The sequence below is a fragment of the Amphiura filiformis genome, chromosome 3 (assembly GCF_039555335.1).
Source record: "Amphiura filiformis chromosome 3, Afil_fr2py, whole genome shotgun sequence".
Lineage (NCBI taxonomy): Eukaryota > Metazoa > Echinodermata > Ophiuroidea > Amphilepidida > Amphiuridae > Amphiura > Amphiura filiformis.
In genome coordinates, this window is record NC_092630.1 from 9,679,314 (window position 1) to 9,691,848 (window position 12,535).

General features: G+C 36.3%; 1 protein-coding gene across 1 annotated transcript in view; it reads right to left on the reverse strand.

Annotated features, from left to right (window-relative positions):
• Window positions 1-8,792, reverse strand: part of LOC140147975 (E3 ubiquitin-protein ligase RNF38-like) — a 152,677-nt gene extending 143,885 nt beyond the window's left edge. The window contains 2 exon segments of the mRNA XM_072169792.1: window positions 2,908-3,389; window positions 8,634-8,792. Of these exon segments, the coding sequence (XP_072025893.1) occupies window positions 2,908-3,337 (430 nt within the window). The 5' untranslated portion in view covers window positions 3,338-3,389; window positions 8,634-8,792.
• Window positions 8,793-12,535: the final 3,743 nt, after the last annotated feature.

Below are 12,535 nucleotides of genomic sequence, written 5' to 3' on the forward strand. Positions count from 1 at the left end.
TTATAAATCGCAAAAACAAAAAAAAATGTTTTTTTAAAGATTTTTTCAAAAATGTCAAAAAAACGCAATTGAGCCAAAATACGCAAATTGCGGCGCAAATAACGCAATTGCGTATTCTTAGCAGCCCTAAGTACACTATACAGGCTGAAAAAGAATAAGCCTGTTTCCCATGTTTTGCATACATTTCATTTTTGGAGCAATTTTACCATATTTCATTTTTCATTTTAGAAATTCCAGATAAAAATTATACCATTCTGACTCAAATTAGTCCCACCCAATTTTTAGGTGAACATTTTTCAAAATGGGGGGTAGGACTATACAAATTTGATTATTTATTTTTTTGGTTTTGGAGTGTCCCTGGACCTACGTAGAGCTAAATGCTAGGATCATTCATGGTTGACTTACAACAAAAAAATTCCCCTACGCTACTCCTACCGCATGTCCACAGTGCTCTACACCTACGTGTACATAAGCCTACTACATGTACTAGCACTATGCTGACCAGTTCCACCAAGCATTCACTTCTAGTCAGCGCAAACTTGTGTTTTCGTGACCCTTTTCACCCACGCGAAGTGTAATTTATTAGTTTAGAAGAAAAAATATCAAACTTACACCAGGTGCCAGGCGTAGCAGCGTTCACATTGCAACATACGCTTGGCGGAGATTACCCGACTTTTGTCAGGAGTAAATCGTCGGACGTTCGCCTGGCGGAACTTACGGCCATTGTTCACACTGGCACTACTCCTGCCAGCACCTACCGCTACTCCTAGCAACTTGCGCCAACCAATTTCCGCCGGGCATACGTCCGACAAAGTGATCACATCTTTTGACATAAATCATGGTTTTCAAGTGCTTTATCACATCCGGCCAATTCAACTCGCACTTGGCCATTAAGTACCGTAGTTGGAAATTTCTAGATTCTTTGTATTTTGTTCTTTTAAAAGTCAATCAAATCATCATTCATTCTCACCAAATCGTTATCACCGTGTTCAAGTACGCATACAAAGTTTAAGTAATTGTAGCTAATGCGAAGTGGAACTACAAAAATGTTTGATAGGGAAATGAACACAAGACAAAACTTTACTAGAGTCCTTATATTAGGAAAACACATCATGATATGTACTGCATATGATCAAATTGATTAAGGTTGTTGATGATGTAGGTACCGAACAGGTAGAAACCATAACATTATAAGAATTAATACTTGTATTATTGTGATAAGTTTATATTATATGTACATGAACTGTGGACTAATGACAATAGATACACAGCCTTGGTAATACTAGTAATACCTATAATCATAGTGCTCAGCAGTGTGGTAATATATAGTGCTCACTGCTCAGTGTTCCAGACTTATACTTTGTGCAATAAAGCTTGAAACACAAAACAGGAAAGGGAAGCTTGTTGCAAGCATTTATACTGGTGGTACATGTATGTCAGTGTGCCAGTCTGTGAAGAAATCCTGAAGCCCTGAGCACAGCAAAATCAATTTGGAAAGCTGTGTGTGTGGAGGGGGATGTTTTGTAAAGTCATGCAAATGAGGATCATGTACCCCTGAAAAATAACATAAAAACCTTGACATATATATGTCAGCAAATGAGGATGTCCACAATTCCCTGTCCCTACCTCAGTATTGCAAGCAATGCACAAATGACATTAAAACTGAGGATACCGATCAGCAAAAGAGGCCATCCATGTTTCCCTAAGTCCCCTATTCTGTATTGCAAGCAATGCAATGACATAAAACTGAGGACACCGATCAGCAAATGAGGACATCTACATATGGTTCCCTGTCCCTACCTACATATTGCAAGCAACGCAAAAACAATATAAAAAACTGAGGACAGCGACCAGCAAAGGAGGACATCCATGTTTCCCTGTCCCCACCTCTGTATTGCAAGCAATGCAAAAATGACATAAAAACCGAGGACACCGATCAGCAAATGAGGACATCCATGGTTGCAAGCAATGCAAAAATACATTGTAAGACCATGTCTCATTTGCAAAGTAAAAGCTAATTTGTCTTATGTGTGTTGAGACACACATTGGTTTTACTATGTGTACATCTGAGGACCCCCGGTTTTCCAACGACCTGATGTCTGAGTACTTAAACTGTGTCCTCTGAAGTAACCAAAGATAGAGTACCCGGTATGTAACATCCTGCTATAATCATAGACTACGTGTAGCATCGGTAATACACACAATATACACACCCATGTCCTCCTGTTCTATTTTTTGAGGACGCACACATTACAAAGACATAAAACAAAAGATGGCATTCCGTGGACATTATACAGTCATCAAGGTTGGCGTTCTAAGAAAAGCATTGACAAGTAAACTGCTCCAAAAAAGAAACTTACCAGGTAAGAAATTTGTCTGTCAAATTCAAACGACAAATTGTGTTACACTAAATGGGATATGAGTGGAAGCAGTGTTAATTTACGCTAATTTTGACACCTCATTTGTTGCAAACGGATGAGTATTTTTGAAGTTATGCTTATTTAACCGAACCTATCCACTGGAATGAAAGTTGCACTCATACCACTTGAGATGGTTGGCAGTATACAGGTGTAATCAGTGCTCTCTTCTTCTTCTTTGCATGACTAACTTTCTGAACATCCTTTCATGTGTCTGTTTATTGTGTGAATTCATTCGGGGCGGACCTGCAACTTTCAAATTTGATAGTAGGCTTGTTCAAATGAGCATAACTTCAAAAGTTTTGATCTGTTTGCGACAAATGAGGTGTCAAACTCCGCGTAAATGTACACCGCTTCCACTCATATGCTATTCAGTATAATACGATTTGTCGTTTGAACTTGACAGACGAATTTCTTACCTGGTAAGTTACTTTTTGGGACCAGTTTATATAGGGCGCATGGTGCCTCTAAAGATGTGATATGCCCTTACCTTGATAACTTCGCCTCCTTGCAGTCGTTTCTCGAAAATCGTATCCTGGCGACTGAGTCCTTTGTCTTGCTCCTCCTGAGCTATCTAAAACTGATGAATTTAAATAATTATAATCCCAAGATCCTGAGCGTGATTCTCTGTAATTCAGTACTGTCGGTGAAGAAGTGTTATTCCTATAATCAGGCCTCCTTGAGTTTACAGATCCCTGCGGTCCATACATGGGCCGTGTTGTGCTGAGATCGATAGTTTGAAGAGAGCGCGCTCCTGCTGAGGCTAGTGGATACGCGTCACCACCTGGTGCATGATGGGTCTCCCCAATACATGCGGCACCAGGTTGGTTGGATGGAGAAACTGGTGGTCCGAGACAGGAGGGTGATATGGGGAGAACAGTTTCACCTTTTGACTCTCCCCCAGATGGATCAATCAGCATACTCAGACGTCTACAACTGCTTCAGGTTCTCATCATCTGCACCTGCACCTGCCTGTAAAAGAGATGTAAAAAGAGTAGGCCTGTTATCGATTGTCGAAAATATTGATAGTCAGAAAATTCATAGATTTCCGACATGTTGGTTCACTCAATGGTAGTATTGATACACAAACGATGACACACATGTATGCTTAGATTATCCCAAATTAGCGTCTCCCAATTCCAAGCTGAGCCATCATGTTGTCTCAAACCCCTCCAGAAGATCCCCAAAAGACTTTGCCCAGTCGTTTTGTACAGTAGGGGGCCTATTCTGTTGTATAATTAACATTGAAGAAACGCAATCTTGAAAATGTGTCAATATATCGATACTGTATCAATATGTCGCATAATTTGCTTCCGATTTATCGACTTTATAAAACTGTATCGATAACAGGCCTAAAAAAGAGTATTTATAACAGAGATCACTAAGGGATTTGCTGTGTTTCCGTGAAGATGTAAATTTTTTGAGATATACATGTAGATAGCAAATAAATAGAGGCTAAGTCCATAAAATTACATTTAATGTACTTTTTCACAGGATAAATATAGTCCTGCCAGTAAGACTTCAGTCTTTTAACATACATTTTGTAATGACATCTACAGAGTAGTTACAGTTACTGGAACTAAGGATAAATAGTGAAAAAAAAGTACCGTACTGACGCGAGTATAGTCCCACCCCGTTTTTGGGTGAACATTTTTCAAAATTGGGGGGATGGGACTATACTCGAATTTCAAAAAAAAAAAAAAAAAAAAAAAATATTTTTTAAAATAATTTTTCAGTTTTGGAGTGTCCTGGACCTAGACCTAAATGCTAGGATCATTCATGGTTGACCTAAAAAAAAAAAAAAAAAAAAAAAAAAAAAATTTCAAGATGTTTTGTTATTTTTAATATGAAAATTGATAATTTGTATTCATGTCATACTCTATTAATGATTTCAAAATGCATTGAATTTGAATGCATTTTGAAATCATTAATAGAGTATGACATGAATACAAATTATCAATTTTCATATTAAAATAACAAAACATCTTGAATTTTTTTTTTTTTTTTTTTTTTTTAGGTCAACCATGAATGATCCTAGCATTTAGGTCTAGGTCCTGGGACACTCCAAAGCCGAAAATAAATAACTTAAAAAAAAAAAAATTTAAATTTAAATATCTGAAAAATTTCGAAAATTTGGGGGTGGGACTTTACTCGAAGGTGGGACTATACTCGCGTCAGTACGGTATTAGAAAGATTTTCTACATGATGTTATATAGCTTGACTCTTGAAAATTGAGATTTCTTTATAGTGCGCCACCAATCGACAAGGAAAACTTTTTATGTGACCAGAGGTCAATGTAGGCCTACATATATGTTTCGGGTCAAAATATACAGGTCACAATCCATGATTGATTATGCTCTTCAAAATATTGGAAATAAATTGAGAACATCTTTTGGTCTCAAGTTGTATCTTTACAAATGTACACTCTATGCTGCTAACAAAGGTGCAAATAATTTGAATTTTGTTGATTCTTACTTTTTTCCAAATGACAAAATTGCTGGAAATGTATTTTTTTCTCAGAATCATGTTTACGTATTCCATACAGTTGGCAGCATTGAGCCTTTGATGGTAAACTTGGAATCAAATTAATTTCATGTAGCCTAAATAATTCAGAGTGTTTGGAGTCTGACTGTCAGAATGTGTTTGACAAGCTCAGATTTCCATATTTTTGCCAGAAGACCAGATTGGTTGTCCATCACTTTTTTTGGTTGTTCCAGGCAAATGAACGACCATTTCTTCTACTTGCCTTGAGTTGCTGAATTTTCAGTGCAGTAGTTATAGTCTTTATACATATCTTACCTGTCACCAATGCGCTATAATTTTTGAGAAAAATGTAAAAATAGGCACAAAATTGGCCAGGGGTGTAGTACCCCTTTAAGGGATCTGGAATGAGCGTTTTGAGCGTTTGACAGTATTTTTGTGGGACATGAGAGCACATCAGACATATCGAATTGCATTCTGAATACTGAAGAATGTCTTTCTGATATCAAATAATTTTCATTTTTTAAATTTTATGATATAATACAAATTTTATGACTAATTATTAAAATTTGATATTTTAACATTTTTGATATAACAGTCCTCGAAGTTAATTTTATCAAATCTTATTTTGACATTTCATATTGAAGATCATGCATTTTTTTTTCCAAAAAGACCTAATTTTTTTTTGTGTTTTGGGAAAAAAATATATATTTCTAATATGAAAGGTCAAAATTTATAAATTATCCCACCTACATACACTTTTTAAGTATAAATCATCAGATTTATAAAGTTTACTTCAAGTACTGTTAAATATTAAAAATATACATTTTTAATCCTTTGCAATCAAATGTGTTTTACATTGCGAAATTTCAAAAAAAAAAATTATTTGATATCAGAAGGACATTCTTCGTATTCAGAATGCAATTCGATATGTTTGATGTGCTCTAATGTCCCACAATAAATACTGTCCAAATGTTCATACCCCATAAAATCAAGAAAACACACAAACAGTCTGCCAATGATAACGAACTGGTCCTTTTTGATTGGCTAACAGTTTTCTGACGACGTCATCCAGCTTGACATCAAACAAAGCTTTCAATTGGTCGATCGGCTAGACGGCTACTTCATTATTCATGAGCAATTTTTACCCGCCATCTCGCCAGCTGACTGACGTCAATCAAGTTCCCGTATGTACAGCTCTACAGCTACATGCGTGTAGCCAATCAGAAACGGTGTTATAAGTGGCCATTGGCAGACTGTTTGTGGTTCTGGTTCTGGTTGGTTACGATTCAACACTCCTAGTGGAGATAGACGAATCGGGGTATGGTGTAGACTCGCTTGCCGGTCCTATATACACCGTACCTATGTATATTAAGGACTGGCTTACGCCATTTTGGATGTCAATGGGAAATACACACTTAACGATTTGAGCCGGTTAGAAACTTGAAAAAAATCTTTAAAATTTCATCAATGTATATAAAAGTGGTACCAACCTTATTGTGCTTGCTAATTTAAGACTCGGTTGAAACAAAATTAAGGATCGAATGCATTTCAGTGTCCAAAAAGGCAAAATTATCGTCAAAGTTCTGCGAAATCGGCACCCTTATGAAGGGTTCAGAATTTGAATCGAACGAAAATATCCGATCTTTGCGATCAAAAACACAAAATTACAACTTTAAGCATACTATTGGCAAAAAACATCATTACCAAACAATATAGAATAGAAAATTTGACATCATTTTCTCAAAATATTGAAGAAATTTGCTCACTAGACATCGAAAAAGCACGCAATCCAATTCCCGCTCAAACGCGTGGGAAACTGAAAGTGCTTAACACGACTAGTATGGTGTGCGCAGGTGTGTGGAGGGAGCGTAACCAAACTGGCTGCGGAGGAGACTAAGCTCAACATGTGACCTTCTTTTTTACACCCATCGAATGTGTGTCATCGGCCCGGTCATTGGCCCTAGGGCTAGGCTCAGATGGATTTGATCCATGTAGTTCTTTTTATGCGATAATCTGGGAGCAGTCGGACTCCACTAACAGAATTTGCTGAATGGTATACATGTAGTAATACACAACAATGTATTGTAATTTGTAAAAAACATTTATGACATTTATTTTTTGAAATCAAGACATACAAAAATAATCTGAGTTCTGTCAAATATGAAAATCAAAATCATGGTATGATCTAGGTAACCCAGGCAAACCTTAGTTAACACATTTGCTAGTCAGCCAAATTCGCAGACAATGATGTCAATGCATATTTACATAGAAATTTAAAACAACTGGCCGAAGAAGGAAACGTACATAAATATGTTTTCTATACTTCACTTGACCCAAATATATGATTTTTTATGGTGATAAGTCACTCGCACATGTAATTTTAGAGGGATTTGGATAGCAGTTCCATTAAAAAAAGCTGCTATCATAATGAGACTAAGATCTAGAAACACCCCCGAAATGCCGTTTGGGGAATTTTGCTAGCTGAAACTTTTTGATGAAAGTCAATCTTTGACAAGATGTAACTTTGCTACGGAAAGTGCTATGAAAAAATGGTTTTCAGTTTTGGCTTTGTTTACTCAAGGGCTTTGATTTGATATATAAAATGATGCAGTTTGATGGCAAATTTGAATTCACCTAGCATACCTATATGATCATGACGTGATAAAGCGAACTAGTTCACCACGTAAACTTGTATGGCTCAAAATTCGGACCGCTCGCCAATAAGTTTACTGACATAGCGTATTTCCAGGCGTGATGTTTTTTCATACTCACATACAGTCCACAGGTGTTCCAGAGAAAGTCATTAATATATCCTGCTACTTCACAAAATAAAACGAATTCTCATTACGGAGAAATTTCAGTGAAAAATACGTGCCCATATGACTCTACGGCACTAGACCAATCGCCATTCTAATTTCCGGTTTTGGAGAGCAGTTTTGGGACACTTTGACCTCTGACATATATCGGAAAAATTGTCGTAATTATTATAAATTTTCTTAATATTGTCATAATGTTGATCATTAAAAATACTAAATAATTTATTTATACAAATCTAATATTTTTTATATTTGTTTTAAGTATTGTAAAACATTTTAGATTATATTTTGTACGTACAAAAACCAATATTTCTGAATTCAGGTCATCTACGTCCATGACGTCATTGATTGAGGTCAATTTCCATAATTCGACGAATCGACTTACATAGGATTACACAGAGAGATATTTTGCCAAAATTTGACCATTTCTATTTAGCTTGGCCCTACTTTGTCTGCGCAATATGAAAAAGGACAGTCTTAAGTAAGTAAATGTACAATGATTTTGATGTTTTGATGTTTTGGGAGACTGGGAGGGTTCAGAACCAAAAAATGATGGAGCCTATTGACTGTGTAATATTCCTTCACCACATTATCGTACGGTAAGAGGCTTATACGATGGACAGATAGTATCAGTTTGTGAATGAGGACGTCGTATAAGTTCCTTGTACTAAAAGCGAACTGAGAAATTATACGAAAATATCCTTGTTTATCTGGGACAAACGTTGGGAAGTGATACCAAATTTTGATCCCGTTTTCTACACTCATGCACTATCACTCACTCAGCAGCACAAAATGCCATTGCACGTCACTTGTATTTGTAAGCTTACGTTCTGCATGTCCAGTGCATTGCCATAGTTTGTGTGTACAGTCAACAGAATACGACCGGCTACCAACGCTACTTTTAACACTCACTTACCGTTTTATTCCTCTTTCTCCGTCTTTCAAAACCATACAGTATTATACCCTACTGTCTGTTTTAGTTGCTCACACAGTAAACTCCGTCATTAAAGCGTGTTTTTCTTGATTTAATTGAAAAATATCTCGCAGCTTCATCAGATACTTCGCCACAATTTGAAACATGAACTAACCGATACTATATTTAAAGTGCTGTTTTGCGCTTCCGGTTAAGATAGCGTGCGGTTGATGCCGCATACTCAATTCAATTGATGGGGGAAATTTAATTTGAATTTTTTTCGTTTCCAAATTCTATAAGGATTTCATTGTTCTTTCATTATCAATGTGTGTTGTCAATTTTCGAATCACTCTTTACTTCAATATATTATATTCTCACTTATAGTTTTGGTATAGTTTTTAATTTATATGAAGGCTTTCTTCAGTTCTCACTTTTACATTTATATTGCCACAAAACTCAGTTGTTTTGCCTTTGTAGGCCTATTATTAGGCCTACCTCACTTGGGGTCAGAAGGTAAAAAAATAAAGTTCAAGTTCAAGCGAAGTTTAAAACTAAATTGCCTAAAGCCATATTGATATAGGCCTACAATCGTATAATGAATTGGTTCATTACCTAGATGGGGGTTGTACCACGCTAGGTACTGTTTTTCTATCCGATTCCTCTTTCTTCTTTCAGGCAACAAACTTCAAAATGCTTCTCCTACATGTTACACCCTACAATTACGTAACTTGCACATATGTATCAGCTATATCCAGTACCCATAGGGCTAAACAGAATTGGGGTCAAAGGTCATTAAGGGGGCATTTCCGGTATTTAACCAAATACCTTCAGGCTTCTTCTGCCACATATAGTAAAATCTTACAATTGCATCAGGCCATCTGTAAGGGATATGGGGCTCAAACTCGGTGACAACAAATCTCATGACAAGGGGTACATTTTGCAGGGGTCAGGTCAAAGGTCATGCAGAGGTAAAAGTTTAGAAATGCATTTCCTGGACATCTGTAAGGGGTACAGGGCTCAAACTTGGTGACAACAAACTTAAGGTGGTACGAAAGGCAAAATCAAGTTGCTCTGATTGAGGTTAAAATAGACTTGTTGCAGAGAGATATGCAAAATAATCTTAATTCTAAAATTTGAGCCAAATCGGACAAACGATTTTTGAGATATTGCTGTTGAAAGATTCTTTGTATTCTATTGTTTTTGCCAATATATTGATGAAGTTAATGAGGAAAATTGGCAAAATGTGCTCATTAATATTAATTTTTGCCAATATTTTCCCAATATTTAATGAATAAACCTTCATGCTACTTTTACCTTTAAGAATTTTGACCTGAAACTTTGCCAATGTGTCTCTATGACCTAAACCTTTAACATGTGATTTTCCCGCCCATCTAATTTGCATATTTGCATAATTAATTAGCCTTAAGTATAATGCTAATTAATTATGCAAATATGCAAATTAGATGGGCGGGAAAATCACATGTTAATGTTTTAGGCCATAAAAACACATTGGCAAAGTTTCATGTCAAAATTATATAAAATAAAAGTAGTATGAAGGTTTATTCATAAGATATTGGTATAATATTGGTAAACATGAATATTCATGAGCACATTTTGTCAATTTTCCTCATTAACTTCATCAATATATTGGCAAAAACAATAGAATACAAAGAAACTAAAAACATGTATATCTTGACAATCGTACTGTCCGATTTCCTTCAAACAAAAACTATTTTGCTCAGTGTATTTAGCTTAACTTATTCAATCTATTCAAATGGTTCTAAATTCAGTTTCTGTTTTCCAGAAACATCGTTTCGAACCCCTATAATGATCAGGGGAACATTATAGAACATTTTGCAGGGTTCGGGTCAAAGGTTATCTGTGGTCAAATATTATAATTTCATTTTCTGAATATCTGTAAGGGGTATGGGGCTCACTGTCACTCAGTGTTGTCACTCAGTGACAACAAATCTAGGAAATCTCATGACCAGATGAACATTGTGCAGGGTCAGGTAAAAGGTCACACAGAGTTCAAATTTTCGAAAAGCATTTTCTAGACATCTGTAAGGGATACGTGGCTCAAACTAAGTGACAACAAATTTAATGATCAGTGCAGGGGGTAGGTCAAAGGTTATCTGGGGTCAAATCTTAGAATTTCATTTTCTGGACATCTGTAAGAGGTACATGGCTCAAACGTGGTGACAACAAACCTTTTAAGGACAAACCTTAAAAGACCAGGGGAACATTAAGGAACATCATGCATGGGTCAGGTCAAAGGTCATCTGGGGTCAAATCTTAGAATTGTATTATCTGGACATCTGTAACTTGTATGAGGCTCAAACTCGGTGACTACAAACCTCATGACCAGGGGAACATTTTTGGATCATTTTGCAGGGGCCAGATACCTCCAAAACACCAACATGCCCCAGCTAGGTTTGTGGTCTATGACCACCATTTATTTGCCACTAGTTGTTTTTGTTTTTTGTTTGGGGGAGGTTGTTGTTGTTTTTTTTGTTGTTGTTTTTTTTCGTTTGTTTTGTTTGTTTTGTTTGTTTTTTTTGTTGTTGTTTTTTTTTTTTTTTTTTTTTGTTGCTTTGTTTTGTTTTTGATCTTGTTTCCCATATGTAATTGTGTTTGCCAGAGAGCATTTTTGGCATCGTGTCGTCAGTATTACAATATTAAAGCCATAAGCCTAATCTCAGGGCCTAATATGCATGATTTCGGCTGCTATTTTCCCAAAAAAATTATTACCTATTACTATTATGTACTAGAGTGAAAAACTCACTCCCCAAAAGAGTGATTCACTAATTATAAAACCACTCAAAAAAGAGTAAAATGTGTTTTTTAACTTTAAAACCACTCCAGAAAGAGTGAAAACCACTCTAAAAGAGTGAATTTTAACTCGTTCAAGAAGTTAAATGAAGGACAACACATTTTTAGAGTTGTCCTTCATTTTACTCCTTGAAAGATTTCAAATTCACTCTTTTAGAGTGGTTTTCAATCTTTTTAGAGTGGTTTTAAAGTTAAAAAACACATTTCACTCTTTTTGAGTGGTTTTATTTAAGTGAATCACTCTAACAACTTTTTCTGATCATTTTATGCCGAAATAATGAGGTAAAACTGATTTAGACACTGAGCTGTAATTGAAGCACTTCAGGTTTCGTCTTTCACAGGGTATCCTCATTTTAGTAGGCCTACACCATGACAATCGTGCAAAAAGTAGAAAATGAGGGCATGGCAGCAAATTATGCAAAGGGTCCCCTAAAAGAACTCCACCTCACGGCCAAAATAGCCAGTATAGGGTTTCTTTTATTTCGGCAACTTACATGATGGCTATATCACATTTGTCTTCATAAGGGGTCCCAATGTGGGGTGAGGTCATTTTTTTACACGTGAAGAACGGTGAGGTTTTATTCATCATCATCATAAATAATAAAAAATATATATTTGGGCGATTTAATGTGCGCCATGCCATATGAATTTCCACTTCAGCACGGTCCGCAACTGATGCGCAGCGCAGGTACTAAACTAGATACTCTCCGTCGACTTAAATTGTGATTAGGCTACTCTTCAGCTCCCCATTTTACACCTGGGCGGAGTGAAGCAATAATTGGGCATTAAGTCGTCTTGCTCAAGTACTCAACACACTGACCGGCTGTGGTGGGGCTCGAACCCGCAACCTCAGTTTCGATTTTGAGGCTCGCGCTATAACCAAGAGGACACTGTGTGCTAGGTGTGACGTGTTTTATATTAGTACAGACTTTTAAACAGTTTAAATAGTGAAGTTTAAAACTCGGTTAATAAGGATAGTTTTTGTCAAATGAATTTTGTGTGATCAGAAAAAAAAACTGGTTTAGAGGCAAAATGGGGTTTCTTCAGTAGATAACACTGAGGGGAACTTGTAA